At 36.1% G+C, this 23,474-nt stretch overlaps 1 protein-coding gene across 2 annotated transcripts in view; it reads right to left on the reverse strand.

Annotated features, from left to right (window-relative positions):
* Nucleotides 1-208: 208 nt before the first annotated feature.
* NECTIN3 (nectin cell adhesion molecule 3) overlaps nucleotides 209-23,474 on the reverse strand; it is a 70,449-nt gene continuing 47,183 nt past the window's right edge. Inside the window, exons 6-9 of one of the 2 annotated variants that reach the window (XM_026058396.1) lie at nucleotides 11,722-11,860; nucleotides 11,080-11,164; nucleotides 1,284-1,346; nucleotides 209-736 (exon numbers count right to left, since the gene is read on the reverse strand). In XM_026058396.1, the coding sequence (XP_025914181.1) occupies nucleotides 560-736; nucleotides 1,284-1,346; nucleotides 11,080-11,164; nucleotides 11,722-11,860 (464 nt within the window). In that variant the 3' untranslated portion in view covers nucleotides 209-559. Of the gene's footprint in view, nucleotides 737-1,283; nucleotides 1,347-11,079; nucleotides 11,165-11,721; nucleotides 11,861-15,875; nucleotides 17,340-23,474 lie in introns of those variants that run through there. The other variant, XM_026058395.1, reaches the window with a different exon arrangement.

Genomic DNA, 23,474 nt, shown 5'->3' on the forward strand with positions numbered 1-23,474 from the left:
GTAGTGGAGAAAACAATAGCTGTGGCCAGTCAAAATTATAATTATCCCAAGTTTTCTAAAAAGATGCAACAAAAACTGGTTCACAGCCTGTGACTGCTCATTTAACCAAGGATTCAGTTCGCTTGCTCTTATTTACTCATTTTTAAATCAGTACCATAATTTCCATTCAAAATATCCATTCGGGGGGGGGGGAGGGGAAGGGGAGAGAACAGTCCCAGAAATAACCAGGAAAAACAGTCTAACTACATTCTGACATGTCAGCCAATTCATTTGCAACTTATACATTTTAAGACAACAAAGGTTAATAAAACCAGATGGAGCTCCTTTGCTGGCAGACTGATATTGTACTATAACTACTAAAACAAGTACATACCAAATGCTAGAAGCCAGTTAAGTCACAAATTCCATAGGGTTTATCTACACAAAATTCTCCATGCAATTTCTTCCCACAGGAAAAAAGACCAATTCTTTTAGAGATGAAAGCCACTAAAACATATTGGTCATACAGTCAACAAGCATTAAAAACTTCACATCTTAAAGTTAATATCTGAGTATACAATCATACATAATGCTCCCTCGGATTGATGTAGACTCTTCCAGATCCTGAGCTCTGATGGTGTCTGCTACTCCAATTTTTGTAGTACATTTGCTCATAAACAGGGTACGTTTGCTGAAGACTCTCTTGTTCCTGGGGCTCTTCAGCCTCACAGTTAAGTTGCCTTCCATTCACAGCTTTCTAAACACACACATACAAAAATTAGTCAGGTTCATAGTCCTGCAACTCCTGTTGTTGTTACAGCTTTAAGCAAAATAAAAGGTGCACGGTCTCCAAAACAGTCCTTTGAATCAAGAAACATGACCTTAAAAATTCTAATAACTCAGAAACAAACTTAAATAAAACTATTAGTAACTACTCAGATTTAGCCTCAATATTTTTATTTTAAAAGAAAGTTGATTTTAAGGCTCACTGAATCTAAAAAGCAAAGCAAAATAGAAAAATGTCCGTCAGCACTCCTGTGCTTTGTTATTTTATTCAGCAATAACTTTAGAGTTCTCGTGTTTCTGCACTGAAGCCAGTCAGCAAAACTACATAGGAAATACAAGATATTAAAATGATACTGACTTGTTTCATTTCAGGGATAGCAAACCCACACATCCAACAGTTATTGACTAGGATGGATAAATCCTCTGTTCTTCATGGAAAATATCCTTGTAAACTTATTTTAAGAAACAAGATAAAAATCAAAGCTTTAGCTAGGAATTTAATCTATTTTATTATTTACTATGTATTGCAGATTTCCAGTATCTCTCTCTCCGTACTGGCTTTGTGAAGCAAAATTTTCTTTCTGAAAGAAGAAAAGTTACAGCAGAAGCAAGTCAGAATTCAACACTGCAGAACAGGTTCAATTTAAACAAAAGCACTAGTCATTGCAAAATACATTATTGCCTTGTGAAGTGTCTTAACTGACCACCTTTTTGAATATCTTTTACAAGCTGATCTCTGGTGGAAAAAAATAGATGTTGTCGTCAATTTAAAAAGCGTTATTTTCAGAAATATATTTTTTAATTTTAATGTGAAATTTATTTCAGACAAGTCAACACAGGTTAAAATCAAAGCCAAACCCCAAATCAGATACATATTTTCAAGTTTTCACAATCAAATAGATAAATGGTCAGTCTGATATTAGACAAAAATATTTAACTGAAAGGAAATTTAACTGTATACTACTGATAGTGAAGGGATTACATGTTTCTGTTTCTCAGTTTGACAAAAGCTAAACAAACTGCTTCCAAATGAATAAATTAAAAACCTGTAATGAGACTATTCAAAACATTCAACTAAAACTAAGAGAAATTACCCTGCAACAGTACAAAGAAAAGGTGCTTTTCAGTACAGTTAAATTGTTTTTTTTCCTTGTTAATAAAAGCAGCAAAGACATATTTACAGCTTATCTACCCAAGTTTATTTTGCTGGTTGGTTTTCCTACTGACAGTCCATACTCCCTAGACATTTTACTATGAACTTCTGTGGAGCCTAGAACTTTTATCTTCCTGGTTCCTCAGATTATACCTCCCTAAAACATCTCAGAGCTCTGGCAAGGCTTGATAAGATGCACATCAGGAGCTAACCGGCATTCAGTTCACAGCACAGGACAAGAGCTAATCACAAGCAAAACCATCCAACACATGCATAGCATGAACACCCTCAGTACCAGCTGTAGGTTTACTCCTACTGCCAGGCACTGCTTGCTAATAAAGAAATGGTTTTATGTAGCAGTAACTTCTCTTGCAACTCAAATAGGATTCCTTTGCTTGTTTCATTAGGACCATCAGTTCTTGGAACATTGGTTATGCTGGAACAGAGAGGGGGAAAAAACCCAAACCCACACACGAGAAACCACACACAGAGCATATGGCTGGGTCCTGTTATTTCATTCCCTATTTACAAAAGTATCTTTAGAAATTTATTTTACTCTCTCTCCTATTTACATAAGTATTTTTAGAAAGTCACTTATTTTATTCTGCAATTATTTGCCAGTCATTGGTTCCCAAAGAATGGTCACATGACTGAGATCAATATGGTTTTACAGATTGTTTAACCCTGAAGTTTCCAAACTCATTAGCTCCACATGGCTATTATGGTTAAAAAAAGTTTTAAAACTGACAATGATCAACTGATTAAAGAGTTTGAAAAATACTATCCTATCCCAAAGGTCTCTATCACTTAACTATTCAGTGAGCTCTCCCAGAAACTGGGTAAAGAAAGCAGAGGTTTGCAGGTGGCAGATATGTACTGTTCTCTGCCTTACCTGTATCTCATACATTCCACCCACCAACACTGTTACTGTACTTACTGGGGCTCTGTAACAGCTTTGCAAGCTAAGACATTCAGCCTCAACATATAGAGTAAACATCAATGTTCCCAAAAGCGTGACCATCTTGGTCTGACCGAAGCGTTTGCATTAACCCCAAATCTGAGAGAACAAAAGCATATCAATAAAATTACAGATACATATAAAGGGTAAGCACGGATGTTACTTTTACCTGTTAGAATATTCAGTAAGGGATAGAGAGTGATGGGTTAGAGACTCATGACATTTAACTTAGATAGAAAATACCTTATAAGGTTTCTGTATCTTGTCAGCTACATTGCTTCTGGAAAGAGATGCCATAAATGGAGAATATATTTGAAGATAATGATGTGTATGACACCAGTATCCTAAGTAGTCCCCAACTTAAACATATCCAAATTCGTTTCATCTACAATTCCTGATATGATTTTTTACAGGCAGAACTCCAGACAGTATCGATTTTTTTTTTTTTTTTTTTTTTGAAGGGCACATGGTAGTAGATAAACATAAGATATGGAGAAGGAAGAGGAATAGGGAAAAAAAGAAAAAAAACTGTGTAGCACTACAACTAGAACAAGTCAGTCATTATCAGTATTCCTGACACAGTAAGGAGGATATGGAGGTGGCTCATCATTTGGTCAGAGTTTTGCTTGTTTTTTTTGAAATAAAAAACCCATCTTCCAGTGGATACTTTGCATATTACTCATTTGATCTTCACACAAATCAGGAGTAAGACCAAACCTAATAGCACCAATAGCGTACCTCAAGAGTTTCCCTTAAGGATTTACAGGTACATAGCAGCTATACAGAGCAAAAATCAAAAATGCCTCCTGGCTACTAGCTTTAAGTGAAGACAGATATATGTCAAAAGTGAGCTACGTTTCCTATGTATTGCATCTTTATTAGCAGGTGTGCCACTTCCCAAGTAACTGCAGAGTTCCAATTTTCATCCTTAGAAGTTCAAATAAGTAAGTCCAACACTGCAAAATATGAACAGCTATTACTAAAGAGGATTGCTTATCTTAAAATATTTATAGTATATTGCATCTTTAACTGAATTATTACAGTCAGACTTTAATTTCTACTTAATGATCAAAATTATTATTTAACCTCCTCTATTAGGCCAGATGTCTGTTTTCAACTCTACCTCAAGAAAAAAAGTATTCATGGGCAACTGAAAGCCTAGTCAGCAAGTATRCAAATGCACCATAACCAACTAGATTGAAATAGTACAGCCTAAGTTGTATAGTACAACTATACACAAAAAAGTTTGGTATTCTTCAAGTAATTATTTAAACCCTGATTCAAAAGAAATAAAAATTTTCCTGAATAGCAAATACAATATCTGAAAAACCATACTGGTTAAATTTTCAAAGAAAACCGATGTTTGTCCTTTAATTTTGCAATTCTGAAAATTGTGCATTAAAGAAAAGCTAACCTCAATTCACCTCTACGCTAAACAGAAAAAGATAAGCTAAAAGTTGTTACTTCTACATTCAAAGACTTGTTTTAAGCAATACAGCAGAGAGTCAAACATTGTTCCTCTCATACAAGATGACGACTCCAGCCTTCTTCATGGAAAGTCTAACGCAACACATTATGAACAGGGAGAAACCCAGGAACAGACAATTTCAGCACAGATCCATATAGCAGAGGAATAGTTTGAGATCATTCAAGATGATCTCAAAACTGACTGGACCTTTACATTTTAAAGTGGAGCTTTGTGAAAGACCTCAGGAAATTGAGGTATGCACGGGTGGTTGTTCACGTGCAAATTAAGATACATTAAAGCCCTTTAAGACAAATATAGCATAAATGTCGACTAGGTTTCAAAGCACCAAATGTATAATGACAGTTTATTGCCATTAGCTATAATTGAGTTTCTATGACTAACATTGAACCAACATGAAATTTAGTGGTCTGAACTCTATCGCTTGCTCTAGAGAACTACTGAAATATAGCCATGCCTTAAAGTTAACAGCCAAAGTGAAATGAAGTATTATTCATCCCATTAAAGCTCTGTAATTCAAACCTTAACTTATTCCAATGCCATCAATCTTTATGGATCTAATGTCTTGCTTTACCATATTCCACCAAACTCATGATTTAAAAGTGCTGCTTTTCTCCTCCTCCTATCTGCTTCCCTCCATTTCTTAGAAAGAGAAGATTAAAAGGGACATTTGATCTACCAATAAAAGCTAGAAAATTGAAACGTGTCAGGCCCAATCAACAGTACAAGGCACTGGAGAGGCAAACAAATCTGAATGTATTAAACTAATACTGTAGTAGCCAGTTACTTGATGTATTTACGACAATATCAAGAGCCAATAAAATTCTCACATACATTTCAGAAACAACACTATGTTTTTTTTACTTCAAGTTTAATAAGATGTTTCTTATCCACCTCAGCTGAAAGGCAGGCATTTTAATATTGTGAAAACTCATACTGCAAGTTTTCCATGTAACATCAAAAATTCCTATTTGCAGTAGGCAGAAACAAACCCTGACAGAGCCACCCCAGAATAAATCAGTAAGAGTTGAGCTACTTGGCCAATTTCACCAGCAAACTGCCAGTGGCTTGCAGAACTACTGAACCACACTGGTGATGCATCTATGTTCCATCTCAGATCTATTTGCATACGTTTTGGATAATAATTCTGTTTGCCACCTTTGTCTGCCACCGTTATGACGAAGTCAGTCTGTTACTGAATGGACAACTTCCAAACACATAGTCAGTCACCAACTCCAACTGCCCAAGTTAAAGAACAGCCAATTGCAATCACGAGCAAGCAACACTATCTAAGAAACATGATTTAAGATTCAGCTTTTACTAAGGTATCATCACTCCTTAGTAAGCTCCTCTGTCTGTCACACTTCACTGGTAGTAAGGGAGTACAGCACAGACTAAAGCAGTAGCTTTTCCACAAGTGGAACAACCCCTTTTCCAAYTACTCCACAGTGGTAGCTGAGATACTAGGTAGCTAAATTGCCAGTCTTTCAGGAGGAAGAAAACCACACCCAAGATGTATTCCTAAGTCTTTTTCACTGACAGGTTGATAACATTCACAGTGGTCATACAGCCCATGTTCGTACCTTCAGAATTGTTTTTCAAAATAAGCTATTTTAAGTCTTAATAATCTTTCATGCTTTTTCCTCCTTCCCCTTTTCTTTTTCCACATTTGTTATTTAGTTCAAGTTTTCAAATAGAGTTTAGTTTTTAACCGACCTGCACATTCATTGTGAAACAAGTTGAAAAATCTAATGTTTTCTTTGATCCTCCTTTCCCCACTCCTCCAACAGTTCTTTTTCACTGTCTTCACAGACCTATTTTTCCTACTCTTACTCATCAAGTTTGCTGCCTCATAATTCCATTAAAATATTATCATTTTCTGAAGTCATACTGCTTCTGCTCCTCAACTACTAGAATGTAATGTTAATTAATTCCAAGAACATGTGGTTTACCACTTACCAGAAAGAAACATACTGCTGAACATGAATTCATCACACTAGCAGGTGATATGCAGGTGAGGAACAAAAACACTAGCATTATCACTAAAGGCTAACGTTCTCTGGACAGGGAGGGAAGGGGGGCAGGAAATCTGCCTGCTCTAAGATTTCTACCAACAGCAGATTTAGACATGACATAGACAAGCACTGGAAATGAGAACAGGAAATTCTGGTGGGTCCATTTATTATACTAAAACCAGAAATCAGGGAAATCTTCCCATACAGCATTAAAACACAAGACCCTTGTTAGAGAAAGGAGTTTCACCTTTTACTGCCATGGAGCATGTGACAGAACTCAAAAMCATTAGGTTTTGTCAAAGAAAACAGGTACTGGTCTACCCAACAGCGTTCAGATACAGAAGGACATAGCATATCTCTGTTTTTGTGCTTTGATGCTTGCAATAGCTTGCATAGTTGTATTTTGTAGAGTTTTATGAAAGGAATTACATACAGCATTGTGTTTCACTCTAAACATGCTCGTTCTCAAACAGTCCTTTAAAACTCTAAATCAATATCTCACCAACATCTTAATCTTATGTTTTCTTACCCTTTCCAATACAGAAATCCAACTACAACAATATTGCATCTACTCACAATGTCTATCACTTCTCATTTACCAGCATCCATCCCAGACAGTATGTCATTGTCTTCATACAGCCAGAGTCCATTAACAAAATCACTTTCGTGCGTCATTCTGGTCCCCATCAGGTTAACGATTTCTTCCATTGTAAGGTCCTTCATTAATATAGATGAGTTTATCTACATGCATTTTGTGCTTCCTTCTATTCAATCTTGTTTGCCTAAACAGCTCCTCAGTCTAAAGCAAATTATAATAATAATGCTTTCTCTTTCATTTCAGAAGAGACAGTCTCACCTGTATTAAGACCATTAGGAAAACAACCAGTAGAGTCCAAGAGAGCCATAATCTATAATGAATCCATATTATGCCAGATTAAAACTACTGTGGGCCATCTTTTCAAATCTGGTCCAGAAATATCACCATTCATAAAGGGTGTTTTTTAGCTTTATGCTTTTAACTATGCTATTACAATTTCACTATCTTCTCTCCTGTTTTGAGCAGGAATACAAACATTATCATTAAGGAGCTGCAGTATTTGACAGGCTAGCCTTGCTAAGTACATTAGGTATTCTTACAAGATGCAAGTCTAAAGTCAATCTTCCCAAGGCTAGAATTACTGAACTATTTCCCTTCTCCAGTTTTATTTCTGTTGATACAAAAAGCCCAACTGATTCCTCAATGCTTCAAGAACTCCGAACATGCATTGTACTAATCAAAAAAATCAGTTATTTCCCCCCGCCTTTCCTTCAGAAGTACCTGTCAAGCTAGACATAACTCCATTCCTTCACAAAGTCAGAGTATTTTTTCCCCAGTCACATTTCTCAGCAAGCATAGAAGTCATCACTTTGAATAAAGTGAATCTAACTCTAATAATTCAGAAGACTGCCTGAATTAGTGCCTTTCTCCCCACTCCATTAATTAATATTATACAACAAGATTAATTCCTTTCCAGGCTACTGAAATTCTTCCATTGCTCAATTTTCTGTTGATTTACCTCAAAACTCAGTTGCCAGGTTGACATCTCTCTGTCACCAAGGGCATAACCTTCATGCTGCTCAATAAAGACACTGCTCTTTGGAATTATATGCAAAAACAAGAGTAACAAGATAGTATTTACATGGCCATTAGGAAAAAAAAAAAAGAGAGACAAAAGCAATAGTTCTGTAGTTAAAAAACAGATAAAAATGAACTTACAGTCTTCAGAGCAAATAAAACTGAAAAGGGCAGAACTATTTAGTGTCATTCTTTGCTCTGTTTAATATTCCTTTGTTTTGGACTTCTGCCCCACTATTTTAGGGTCATAAGTGAACTGGTTCTTTGCAATTCTGAAGTGAGCCAAAGAAACACAAATTGGTTTCCACAAATATCAACATAGAGATATGGTGATGAATACTCAGTTACAAGGTACTTTAYATACATGAAGCTTATTATTTAACATTAGCACATAAACGCAGATTATGAAAAGCATTTGCTACCCAGTATTACTAAACATGTACAACATCCCTCATTTATTTTAATACCAACACCTACCTACTCAGACATCGGTAAAATCTCAATTAAACATTAACTGTTGAAACACTAACAAGAGAATTTCAGTTTTGTTAACTCTAAAATAATTCACATGATCCAAAAAAGCTACTGTGTATGACTTGGAAAATAGCTGTAGAGGCAATAATTAAAAAATGTGCCTATTAAAATATATCAGTGTAATGAAATCAGCTTAAATTGAGTCAATCCACTTCCGTCATCAGATATTTAGAACATGCAGAAGACATCATTCCAATTCATTCTCCTTTAACTTTGCTTTACATCTTTGTGTAGCTTATCATTTGCACTCAGACTGAATTTGATTATCTATTGCTGTTGACAATGCATCAACACCTCACCTGCAGTACCTTTTGATGTAACCAAAAGCTTACATCTGAACAATCCAGAAAAGCTTACCAGCATACTTCTCATTTCCATCTAGACAACATCATTCAAACAGCATTTGGAACATAAAATCCAAGGCTAGTAGAGTTTTAGTCAAATAGGACAAGACATCATGACAGGCTGCTTACTCTGGGGCTTATTCACTTCCTTTCCCTCTTTACAGYTATTCAGGCGTTGGCTTATTACATCAAAACAATATAACTAATAATTTCTTGGTTAAAGCTAGTATTTTGACACTTATTTCTATTAGATTAAGCAGAAGCTCTTGCCTAAAGCAGAGAAGACAGCACATGTTGATTATGAGTAATATCATCAGYAGATCCATCACCCTCCAGCTCTATTTCTTTTCAGATTGACAGAGTTCCACAGAAAGGAAACAGAATATGAATGCTAACGGTGTTTTGCCAGCATCCAGGATTTTTAAATAAAGTGTAGTTAGCATCTAGCCTGAAAAGGAACTGGATCATCTCTCACTTCCTTTTCCCAGAACAGCGCTGCATTTATCCAGCTTGAGGGACCCAAGTATTCAATTCAGCCTGTTTAGGGTCTTTCCTCCATATATACATATATAYTAAAGTTATAAATGTGTTTAACATACAGATTATATTCAGTTTCAGCTTTTCTTAACTCCTTTATTACAAGTATTCACCAACACAGAAGCCACAATAAGCAAACCCCAGAGAGAATTCAGAYATAGTGGACAGAGCTCACAGAAGGAAACCAACAGGAGCTATACTTTATGAATAGCCCTATTAAGGGAAAAGGATTGCATTTCCTTCCATCACCATTTTTCTATCTAGCAGCACTACATATGCATAATATATTTTTTACAATAATCCATATCTTGTGATTCTGTAAGCAAGATAATTTTTCACCATAACACTTAAGCTCAGGATTTTATCTGTGATGGTTAGGATCAGTTCAAGTGAGATATATAATACAGTGATGCAGAGGCCACATTCACATTATATATATATGAACTAATGAAGATGGAACAAAAAACCATTAAGAACAATTACAATCAAATTCTCACTAATATTGATAGTAGAGGCTTAAAGTTTTCTTCAGTGACAGCAGAAATCTAAAAGTCAGACTGACCRATTCAACATATACCAAAATCACACTTTGGGGCTACAGTCAGGATCTATGTGGTCTTCATAAACAGACTGGTTTATCATATGAGATGTAATAATCAATACTGTTAACTCAAGCTCTCTCCTATAAATAGGTACTTCTGTATTGCCTAGTACAAAAGAATCATTTTGGATTAATTCAATCAGATAACTCATCTGGAGTTTCACAAGCAGCCCAGTCCAGGGCAAGTCCACATTCCAGCTAAGAAAAGCAGTCCTACCATCCCTTGCTCTGTGCTTATTTTAGCTTTCTGATTTGCTAGAATTAGCTTCCTAGTGTATCAGCTCTCTGATCTAGCTAGATCAGACTGCAACCACACAAACACCAAATGCTGTCGTGGAACTCCAGCACACAGAAGAAAGCACAGGCCCATCCTTTGTTTAGACAGCATTACTTTAGATCACATTAAGCCACTCATGGAAGCGCATTAAAAGTCCAAATACTTGTCACAGAATTGGCATAGAGTTGATGAAGATCAGCTCAAGAAAAGAGATAAAAATTGAAAGACAATTGCAGGAATTTAAGAGCGATTTAGTGATCTTCACTGAGAATCAAAACAGTCCCATGAGTTATCCACATAAAAGCCAAAATTCCAATATATTCCCATCACTCAGACCTCAATAACTTATAGTAACAACTGCTTTTTTTTTTTTTTTTTTAAGTCACAGAACCTCACTAGCAAGGAAGATCATGCTGCTGAAGTCACTTGTGAAGTTTATCAATTATATTTGCTCTAAATATTAAAAGCCTTTCATAAAACCATCAAATCCCAAGGTGATTAGAGAATAGACATCTGTAGTTTCTTTGGTTCAAGATTAGCAGAGTCTGTTACATACTATGAGAGATCCAAAAAGGATTTATCTGCCAGTTCCCCATCTTTAAGGATCACATTAACACCAAAAACATAAGATTCAGATACCCCAAAGGTAAGAAAAACCTTTTGGTTGCAAATTAACAAYGGAACAACTCTGTATGTYATCAGAAAACAAAAACCAGACTAAATTAACATTTAAAAAAAAAAAAAAGGCAAGTTAACACTTTTCAGTTTAAGATTATAAATAACCACTCACTCACCTGAAGCATRTCTTCATTCTGTGGTGCAGAGAATGCTCTATCCTCACATGAAGAGGATGGTTTGTGAGTGGGTGGAAGATCAATCCTGTATTAAAAAAGAATAAAGTAGAACATACCATGTTTGTGAAGTCCAACTGAAGGGTCAATTAGACAGACAGATTTTTTTTTTTTTTTTTTTTTTTAAAAGCAGCCAGATCCTCCAAAGATCACATTCAGGAGCACACACTTTTCAGTCAGCAATAGCATGTGAAATAAATATTTTAACATTAACAATACTTGCAAAGTATAGCTGCTTTACTCTTACATTAGGCCTGCAGTTATGACAAACCAATAGCCTATAGCATTTGTGGCAACAGTCAAGATGGACCTCCCCCCAACCCTCCAGTTCAAACTGCAAGTGATTTTCTTTCCCAAACCTTTTTTTGAAGGGATTAAGAAATATATTGCCTCTTAAGTCATGCTTAGCTTCCTCATTTCTTTTCAGAAAGAAGTGATTTTACATTTGTCTGCCCTGAAAATGCTGCCCTGAAATTGTGACAACTGAAAAGTTTCTACAGGAACTCAGTCATTTAAATACTTATGTAGAACAAATACAAGTTTTCTGCATATTTCTTCCAGTTAAGAAGTCCAACACATACTTACACTTTGTCAAGATACGATGGCCTTTTTTTCCTTGGGGTCAGCAGCACTGTCACAAAGATGGTAATGATAAAAAGAGCAAGGACTGCTCCAATCACAGCCCCTGCTACAGCAACAGAAGATGTCTGCTTAAATGGCACATCTGTAATGTGATAGCATAGATTACTTTTTTTTTTTTTTTTTTAAGAAGTCTACATATTTTCAATACTCATATAAGCTATTTCAGTGATGCTCTGAGAAATGTTTCTTCCTTGTATCACCAAGTAGGAGCCCTCTTTCTGCACTATCATTTTTGTGGTCTTGGTTTCAGCTGCCCAATTCAAAAATTGATTGAATTAAAAAAGAGCTTAGGAATAATTAATACCATTTCAAGAAACTSATTGACTACTTCTTAAAAAAATACTAGCTGCATGCTTTTATTTTCAATTTCAAAGCAAGATACAGTTACAGAACACATGCTTTGCACTTACACGAGCAAGCTAGGTGTTAACTCAAAAAAGACAGACAACTATGCTCTATTTGCAATCTTTAAAGCCACTGAAGTCTGCCAGAAAGGGAAAACAAACTTAGAATCAAAGAAAAAGATATACTGCTACAAGCAATGAACATGCAAACCCACTAATGCTTGGTTTACACTTACCAAAGCAGCCCCTAAGACCATCTGTCATCTCTAGGACTTAAAGTTATTATTAGAAACAGTCATTTTTATAAATAAACTTTAACACTGAGTCCTCCCTCCAGTAATTTGCTTTCACTTTAGGGGGAAGAAGAGATTATTACTATTATTAAAGTATTTGTTTGACCTCAGCATTTTCAATCACTACATTTAACAACTCTCATACTGAATTAAAACATTTGTCAGTCTTTAAAGCTCACCCATCTACTATGCTAGAAATTCAGTAAGCGCTTAAGATCTTTCAGAAGACTAAGTTTGAAACCTGTTAGCAAGCTCTRATTCAGTGTCATCAGCCTGAGTGTTATATACACTTTAGAGAGCTATCCACACTGACATTGACAGGCTTATCAAAAAGTCACACAGTTGGAACAATTCATACTAGCTTCAGTAAAACTGTTACCTGCAAAATATACGTAAACATGCAGAAATAAGGAACTGCTCTGTTTTATATCATTTACTGGATCAAAGGTAACAGCAAAGGAGCTTAAAGTTAACACAGCTCTATACCTGGTAATGCATTTTTAATGCATTACACTTTTATCATTTTCCTTCAGGAACAATCATGTACTGTGTTTCTCCAAACACCACACAATCCTCCTCCATTCAGTCTCTTACCAAAGGGAATCTCAGGAGCCTTTTCAGCTACACATTCTACTGCTATATCAAAACCAAACAAGTATCAATCACTTGTATTTCAAATGCTGCCCAGCTTCTGAGCCAGAAAGCTGGACCATGTCACCTTACTTTCATCCCTCATTTTGGGAAAGCTCATTTCCAATCCAATAAAGGCATTCCTGCCTCTTGCAGCATAAGACAGACCTGACAGATAACTCACATGAGTAAGGTGAACTCGCATAACTTGTTTAAATAGTAAGAATATCTAGATAAACATAAAACAATGGAACTATGTTTTTTTCTAACTTCTTCCATCAACATTAAGGTATAAAGCCACAGGTTAACAAAACTGGCAGGAAGCTAACTCACTACACAAGACTGATGTAAACTATCACCTTAAGTGATCAGTGTTCTACTTTAGGAAATATATTTGATGGAAACAGCTTTCCTGACATAAGCTTCATTTGCTGTCACAACACTACCCTATATACATAAGAACCACAGGTCCCTTTTTCTCATGAAGATTGGGCACATGAATTGGCTTAAGTTTAGTTTATGCTGGATGCTATCGTGTTCAAGCAAGTAAGTTGCAGGAAACAGACAGTGATAGGTCCAGAATTCATGAAGACACTGGTCTTGTGATTGCAGCCTCACTAGAAGAGTTTCTTGCCCATAGGTTTCAGCATACTACGGTCTGATAGACCTTTATGATGTCTTTTCCAGTAAGTTTTGCAATAACATTGAAATATCCTCAAGTATTATAAGTTCAGTGAAAGTCTGGCCATTGAATCTGGTTTTGGGTGATATGACAACAGCCACCCAATTCTCTCCCAACACCAGGAAACAGAGCCACTCTTACAACAAGAGTAGCAACATATAGGAACTGATAACTGCAGTTATCACAGTGCTCACTTAATTTGCTTTTGAATTGCTTTGGCAAAGTAGTAGGTACAAAAATTAAACCCGTCTAAMCAGAGGAGTGGTCAGAAACCTAGACCATCTTGCCAAGCTGAACAAGTCAGAAAGCACCAAAGATGTATGGTGCCAACTACACAGCAATTTATGATCAGTTGGTCATAAATAGGTGGGAATTGTTTTGTTTCAACAAATATGGTTAAAGCAAAGCTACAGCACCTGAAAACAAAGTAAAAATTTCTTTCAAGAATCTAAATCCTAGATATTTTATTAGCTGTGCTTATTTATTAGCTGTGCTTAATGTACAATTGTTTAGACCACACCTATCCCTACTTATCCTTCTCAAGTTCACACTTTTTAAAATTGTTTCTAAAGCCAGCTGTTTTGTAAGCTTAGGGTCTTTGAGAAAATACTAAAAAAGCCCATCCTAGAGGTTTAATTGCTTTAGCTCCTTTTACCCAACTTTTAGTTTTGTTATACCTGTTCACCTTCACTTTTATGAAAGTATCTTTTAAAGATTTTTGAACACTACCTACACTGGAGAATGTAACAAAAGTTTATTCACACAACAGCCATTTGTACTTACAATCAATTCTTTTTACAGCAGATATAATGTACAAAACATTGCAACACTTGTAAGCCCTATCCCTATTATCAACTTCAACTCCAAAACATTTCAACTTCTCAATCAATAGTAGTTAAATATTTTTTAAAACAAAAAATCCAACCAAAAAAACAACCCTCAAAAATCCACARAGACACAAGCAAGATATCCCATGTGGAGAACAGGTTTATGGTTATGTTTATTTCCAAGTAAGACCATCTTTTAAAGATGATATATCAAGTATTTCTTTAAGAGATATGATCCCTTTACTTCAGAAACTTGGATCAGAACCTTCTACTAGAAACTCAACTGCTTTCTTTGAATTTGCTCTCAAACTACTGATACATAGAATATTATTTGCTATTGTACTTGAGACTTTCGTCAATTACATACCAGTTAATCCAAATGTGAACTTTAGTTGTTTAGGGAAGTTTTCGCATTTGAATTTCAAATAAAACTGTTGTCTTACTTTTTTTTTTTTTTAAAGACATGCAGTCATATGCGATCACAGTGTATTGTCTACAGCACTCAATACAACTATTTTTGTCAAGCTCTAAATGCTGTAAGCTACCAAATACCATGAGGATAGAAAAGAGCTTCCAGCATGAATACTCATGAAGCAGCCATAATTATGGAGCCCATTTCATTTTAAATGTAATGGGCAGTTTTCCCTTTTCAGGTTTCAAATACTAATAGCCTTATTAGCTTCATTTTTCCAGCTAAACATTTAAAAATGGCACTTCAAAGTCGTCATCTTTCTAGTTCTGACTTTATCATTGTTCTGTAATTCATCTAGATTTATTTCATCTTCTGTCCACATAATCAACAGAATTAGTTTACTGAACCTGCTTAAGACAAAGTAGAACTACTTCAGATCATAAAATAGATGTCCTACATATGATGCCATTTTAAAGAACAAGCACTTACTGTTAAATCAGTAACTATTTGCAGGGAAAACAAATCCACTGCTGTACAGAGACTGCAGGGTATATCTAAACTTCTGTTCCATATATTCTGTAGTTGCACAGTACGTTTTTACTACATGAAGTGGCAATGCAGTGTCCACTTCCCTACTAATAACCCGGAGTTCTAGTCACCCTCTTCGAAGCAAGCATTGTAACTTTTAAAACTTGTTATCCAGAAGTAGCGTAAAACTGCCATTTTAACTACAGGTCATAAAATTTCTAGAAAACATTACAACATCTCTTCACCTGCTTGATGTTATTGGCATTCTGGAAAATATGCAAGCTTGTTTGCTTCTCCAACTTAGAAATCCATTGGAGTTTTCTTCCTAGCTGTGTTCAATTCCCCAGCTTTCAGATTCAAAGGTAGGATTCCCACAAAGCCTCATAAATGGGTCTTTAAAACTATTAAATGTACTTGCAAAAAAGAATCTTGTATTCAGTAATGAGTTTTGATATCCTGTCAAATACAGGCCTAAAAATACCTCACTTGTATGTATATATACACATGCTAACATAAGCTTTTAGAAATCAAAGATTACAAAAATAATTTTTCATATTACTCGAAAGACAAGCCTTTGACCTGTTTACACAGTTACTCCTCAAAGTTTTGTTCATAGATAAGTTATTTTCAGTGCAATGACTTAAGTACATAGTTACAAGAAGGCTCATTAAAACACTAAGAGGTATTCATTTTTGTGCAGAAAACCTAGAAATAAAGCTTTAATTCTGCTAAACTCATTTTAATTGGTAAAGTAGTTGCTATATAGAAGCATTAGATTTGTTGCGGATGGTCTCTAGATTTGAGTAATTCACTTACTGTTCTGCATTAATAGATCTGCAAATTAAATGCCCCAAAAGATTATACTTGATCATTGTCTTAGGTAAACTTCTTTTTCAATCAGAAAGCCAAGAAAGCCACTTTTCATTCTTAATCAAGTCTGAATGGTAACTTTAATTTAGCCGTTGTTACCTCTGACATAGACCAATATAAGCACTCTGCATTAAAATTCAAATCTTGAACAGTAGTACAAGCATTGGGAGAAAAATAATAATAATAAAAAAATCAAAGCAGCTCAAATACACTTTCCCAGATTCAACATTTCCATTTGTCAAGTCACAATAGAAAAAGCTTGGGGGGGGGGGGGACAATTTCAAAAAGTTTATTCCTCCTCACATGTAAGTAAGTATAAACAATCTGAAAGTGACCAGCCAATGAAATGAATTGTAGGTACAAGTTAAGTTTTCAGTGGTTACTACACATACCACTCCCTCCGGGATATTACCGAGCCATCTATGTGAGAAACAAAGTCTTCTTCATTGTCATCATAACATTCACCACCCATATATTTCATCCCCAGTGTTCCACCTTCAAAATAATCCATTGGTCTTTCATAACGTTCCTGGTACCTGTTAATATTGTCTATATTGTTCCACTCTGGCTTTTCAGGGTCTTCTAAATAATCTTTAGATATTAGGCTGTTCATTGGGTGTTTTATTTCTTTTTTTATACTGTCAGGGTAAGAATCCACATCATCTGACTGAAGAACATCTATTTGAGACTCTTTTTGCATATCTGATGGTGGAATGTAGTTCTTAGCAAAGTAGTCACCACGGAACGTCCGTCTTCTCCTATAGCAGATAATTCCAACCAGAACACTGACAAGTATGAGGAAGAGGGCCCCCCCCACCGCACTACCGATGACGGTACCCCAAGTGTCTTCCTGCATTGCTGGCAAAGTTGATGTTGGGATATTTATTATTCTAGGTTGTGTTGCTAAACCTGTGATGCCATCAGTCGAAGGATGCCAGGGAACCGTGGGCAGTCGAGTGGTAGTAGTAGGAGGATCTAATGGAAAGAGCAAAGAAGTAGACAAGACACAGAAAAGGCACAGAATGTCAATGCAAGCTAAATCAGTTAAGGGTTTATAAGAAAGCCAAGTTGATGGATATGTTCTACAAGAATAGTTTTTCATTCTCAAGTTTATGGTACTACAAAATGAGCCTCTTACATTTTCCACAGGCTTTGAATCAGCTTCAGTGCATTTTATTCTGAGCTATGCTGCAGCAGGATAGGGAGCCTCCTTTGTAGTACAGGATGGGGAAATAATGTTTAAGTCATCATCTTGCCCTCCTCACAGTAAGGAGGTGCAGCTTTCCTGCTCAGAAGTTCACTGTTCATATTTACCTCACCCATGGGAGAACACTGCCTATTACAAAAAAACAAACAGTCCCATACCTTTCCAGCCAGCAGTTAGAAATACTGGATCAAATTGATTATGCCACAAAATAAGTTATTTAACATCAAATCCCCTCTTCAGAAATTGTTCAGGGCAATGAGTATAAGAATGAAAAACTATAAACTGTGTGCTAAGCCAACAGCACGTGAACTACTGATTTCAAGCTATTCTCTCCAAAAATATTTGTTACATTAATACAACTTACACAGCTTCAGGTTGGGAATAGTGAAGGAAGCATAGTTAAAAATGGCATGTATTAATTTAATCTCAAAATAAAACTACTTATACTTGAGCAAGGAGTTTTCAGGATTTTAAGTAACAAAAAAACCTGAAACATTTGAAGTAAAAATGCCATCCTGCATTCCTCCTAAAAGTAATTTGATTCCTCATGTGCAAAAAAAATTCCATATTCACTCCCCAATGTGGTACAACATCAACCAATTTCATGTCAGGCTATACAAGTAAACAAGAGATTGTCAGCTACTGCGCTTCTCCAGTGGCCAGCTTTTTCCCTGTGTTCTTCACATCAACTGGAGATTTATGCAGCTGCATTTAAGACAGGGTTGCAAGCACTGGGCTGATGACAATGAGAAAACTTCAAAATTATTTCAGACTGCAATATTTCATGCAACACCAGTTTCTATGTTAGTGTTGCACTGAATAAAAAAATTCTTATTTTACATTGCCCAATACAAGGTAGTTTTAAAACCAGTAAAGCAACAAACTCAAAACATGTTACTGTAGCTTGAATCTTTTAGAGAGAATATTACATGGACAGCCAACTAGTTCACTACACCATGTTATTATTGAGTTAAATGAACATAAGCAAGTTTCATGGAACCATTATTATTACCTTACAGAGGCACGTAAATTTGCCAACACAAAAAGTAAAATAGAACTGGAGATTGGTCAAACTTCCAGTTATTTGACAAAATTTTAAGTTTGAAAGCTCATAAACAAATTTTTTAATCTTACTATTGAGAGATAGTCACTCAATTCTCTCATACCAGACAGAATTGCCACATTTGTCATGACCAATACAAATCATACTTCAAACTGCACCTCACTGCTGAATGCAACACTTTAAACCTGACATAAGTAAATTTTTGTGCAGGTTTTTCTAAGCACAATTATATGACCTGGCCATGTAAAAGAAGTGGTGATTTGTTAGGTATCTATACATAAATGATATTAATTTGACAGAAGACAGGAAACTGAACAAGATGTGTAATCAAAATGAACAAAATGAATTCAGATTATGATTTTAGTAAAAACAGATTTAAAGTGAGTTTCATACTTTAACAAAGATGTAGAGATTTAGGAATCCAAATTTACCAGGGTTCCCACGTCCTACAAATCCACAGGTAAAGAAGTTAACTCAGATCTCTCTTCCTTGAAAATACATTTGYTTCAGGATACAAGATTTGTTAGCTTTGTACACAATTTCAGACAGGACCAGAAGCATTTACTTCCAGTTTTCTTTCCTTTTTTTTGTTTAATTTAAAGTAACTGGCTTTATAATTCATCTATTTTCCTCTAATACTGAGGTGTTAGGTATCATTCTCTATATTTTAAAAATTCACAAGTACGTAGCACTTGCTTCCTGGAAAGTTTAGCCATCACCTATGTAAAAATAAAGACAGTGGCAATTATACTCTATCAGGAATATTTTAATTAAAATGCTAGTGTTTTAAGAAATGCTTTTTGTTTAAAACATTTTCTTTCATCCACCCATTGTCAGGCTGTCTAGCTGAATTATCTTCAAGCACTAATTAACATATTAATCTTAAATTCACCATAAATGTAAAAAAACCTCAGGGTTCATTTATATGCATTCCTAGTCTATTTAACAATGAATACCTCTACTGTCCATTTGTGTCAATTCTTTTTATTGTTGCAGAATGACTATTAAAATCAGCTTTCCTTGTTTACAAAGCATAAAAAATCAGTTGCAACTAAGAACCTGTGAAGTCACAGAGCTTTCTGAAAGGAAAACTAGACTTTTCCCACTTCCTGCACCAAGCAAGCTTCCCAAATAGAAAGCAACAGTGGAAACAATTAAGACCAGGAGTGTCAGTAGAATTTCAAACACTATGTTGCTGATGTGGCATTTTATGCAGCAGCACAAGTTTACAATATACTCAAGGATACATACAGGCCACAGAGCTGAGAGCTGCAGAAATTCGGACAAATTTCATCTTTTAGTAATTAAGTGTACCTTGATTTTTATTCTGCTCTGTGTTCTGGGCCCCAATCACATCCTTATGACATATAGCCCCAATAGTAAAGATAAGGACAAGCTAAGACCCATAAAAAGACTCTTCTAGTATTACATAGCTACCATCCTCATTAAAATAAGATGGACTCATAACTGAAGAAACCAGAAGAATGCAAAAGCCTATTCCCATTAGGTACAATAAACACACCAGCTCCCTCCATACATAAAAAGAAGTCTAACTTTCCTGGTTTGTTTCAAAGCCAGTCCTTATTAGTCGTCTACCAATAAAAGCAAGATTTGCCTTTTGCTTCAATTGAAGCTCTAATATCTTCTCATAAGAGCACCATGGTCTTTGTACAGTATGCTTAGCTTCCCCTCTATTATATATTTTCCAGACAATTCCTATGATAGCTGGTACCAACTTTCAACAGTAGCTTTGCCCTACTTGGGTCTGATACTTTTATGCTTCCCTTAAATGACTCTTCTTGATCCAGTTTTCACAGCTCTTGCAATGCAAACAACTTAATTCTAAAATCTCCTCTGCATAAGGTAAGCTTAATAGAGATATTTGTTATATATTCCAACTACATGCATTGACCAATCTCGTATCCCCAAACACTGCACCTCTCCCTCCAAATCCCCTTGCAGTACATCCTTGTTCAAGTGTCCAGGGCCTATCTTCTCTCCTCCTGCAATTCAAAACCAACAGAAGCTGAAGAGTCTGAGAGATAGATGGTCAATCCTTAGTACCAGACCAACACCTTCAAACAACTTCTGTTAAGTCTTAACTTGAAATCAAAAAGCATACCATTTTATATAATTGACCACTTGAGTCTAGAGAACAAAATAAATTTCAACTACAAACCACTCTAGATTTAGCCCAATCTGAAGTCTTTTAGGAGTAAAGTGACCAACTCTATAATGAGGAAAATCATAAATACTGGCATACATCTCCTTCAGATAAAGTTGTCACTTAAGCATTACAGAAATGAAGTCTTGGAGGGGAAGGTACTTTGGTCTAGTCACCACGTATTAACACTGATAGTCAAAGGCTGTCTGGTTCCAAAAACAGGATAAAGTCTAGTTCCTCCCATATGAAAAACAAAACCCAAACCCCACATGTCATTCCAGATCACAATCCATAAGTTTTTCTGTCATATGTAACTGAAGAGTTTTAAGTGGTCAGTTACTTTTGGCATTTTCCTCCTTATGGAAAGGATTAGGTCATCTCAAAATTCTCAGGTCAGAGAGGTTCATCTTCAAGTACCCCTTCCAGATTAAAATGATCATCCTTAAAGACCACATTCTTTGAAACAGACTTAAAGACTTAACAACAGGACCTAAAAATAAGGTCATACCTGTTGTGATCAGAAAAACAATATGAAATTCCATTAAACTATGCAGTCTTATTTAGGATGCTGAAGACCCTTCAGAAAACTTCATTTCAAGGGCAACTGGAGCATGCCAAAGTATAGTAAACAGATCTCTTTGGCAATGGAGTTAGAAATCAGCTATAGGCCAACACTACTTCCTATCCAATGCCGTGTCATTAACTAATGTTCAACTATGCCAACTGCTAATGGTGATTTAGCATCTTTCTGGGGGGAGGGAAAGGAGGAGAATGATGAACTATGGACCCCTTTCTACATCCCAGACACACRAGTTAAGAATTCTTCTCCACAAGCACATGGAATTAACCCTAAACCAAAGTTTCYAGCCTCAGATAGACCTGAGTATCCACAAACGCACTACCACTCACTAATCTACATACTGCAAGATGAAAATATCACCACACACTGCAGGTGTCTTTTTTTCCAAAGAAAAAAAAAACCCACCACACACTACATTCCAAAAAGCACTTGTACTTTTCTCTGAACTAGAGAGGCCTATAGAAATAGGGGAAAAGCACAGTACCGCTTTGCTATTAGTTGACTCCCCACCCCCACCCCCCAATCAGCTAAGTACCAAGGCTAGCTTTTCAAACTTGTACCACTGCATAGTTTGCTAAAACAAATAAAGCTGGAGCCTGAACAACACATCTCTGTACTGGTTAACTTGAAATTCATTACAACCAGACAGACAACATAGCTGAAGCATCTTCAGAGTCTTAATCAGACTCCAGGCTTTCAAATACAAAAGGCCATTTAATCTGAGGTGGATTGCACCACAACATTTCTTCAGGCCAAGACAGAGAGAACTGGAAGAGTTATTTGTTCTGCTTCAGACTCTGAATGAATTCCCTCATTAGTAAATGGACTACATTTCTGTTAGAATCTTATTCTGGAATACAGGTGAGAATCAGTGAAGAATATCAACAATCATGTACTCAAAGCAATAGGAGTGAGACCTGAGAAAAACAGTTGCAACAGTCATCTTTTTGGAATTGCTGCTGTTACTGAGGTAGTCATCTCTGGGATCAACAGGAGTGGTTTCCCCCTACCCTCCCACTCTGCCACTGAGATTAGTGATCAGTCTTCCACAYGTAGCAGTAGTGCTTAGAGGAATTCGATTAGAAGACTGACAACTTTCAAAAGCTTCAGTTACAGTGTACAGCTTTGGACATAAGTTTTTACTATGAATTTCCACAGCAAAAGTCTTCTTTTGCTGAAGACTAGCAGATAACAGCCAGAAAGCTACAGCCATGACAATGAGAATTTATCAGCCTGATAGCTATATGAAACACATTTACAATCACCTCAAGAATTTTTCCTGGAAGGAAAAATGACACTTCAACTCCCACAACACTTCCTTAGCAGTCTGCAAGACAAGAAGCCATCATAATTATAACCTAAAAGTCAGTTGGCTCTGCATAAATAAAGTATCTGATTTTCTGCAATTCTAATTTTAGAGAGAGGAGATGGAGTGTGTATACACAGGTATAGTCATCTCTACTTCTTAACCTGCTGTTATTGCTAAGTTGCTCTTAGACATGTTAAGTACCTAAAACAAAGTGGTTGACAACACTTTTCCATGTAGCTGGTCATGACAAAAATAGCCGTTTCTTACAACAGAAGTTTTTATGCAGTTAAAACTCCGTTACAGCAGGGAAAGTGGTCTCTCCATAAAAGAAGGCTTTCTGAATGTCTAAAGTATGTCTGATGGTTTAGAAAATCATTGTTTCTCCAACCATTCACACCCTCAAGTTAGGAAGTGGGTAAGGACACTGTGTAACCTTCCCCGCAGCCCTCCCCAAAAGCATCTTGTGTGTGCAGGCTCCACACTGGCTTTAAGGATTAACATTTTTCTTACGATTCTCTTCGGTTTTTCCCCCCCCTCTCACACCCTTGGCCCCAATTTGGCAGCATGATAGATAGGAAGATTTATATCAGCCTGAAGCAACAGACCATTTCTTTCAAAGTCATAGGTTCATTTTGACAGTTTGTTGTAATTCCAATCTGGGACAATTTGCCTGCACGAAGTAGAGCATTTTGCCACCTCTGTGGGAAACGAGAAAGTTTACTGTTATCATAAACATGATCAAGCTTGCAAAGAGTATTCAGAAATAATGTTGAAAGTTCAAAGGCTG

The sequence above is a fragment of the Apteryx rowi genome, unplaced genomic scaffold (assembly GCF_003343035.1).
Source record: "Apteryx rowi isolate R43461 unplaced genomic scaffold, aptRow1 scaffold_146, whole genome shotgun sequence".
In the NCBI taxonomy this organism is placed as follows: Eukaryota; Metazoa; Chordata; class Aves; order Apterygiformes; family Apterygidae; genus Apteryx; species Apteryx rowi.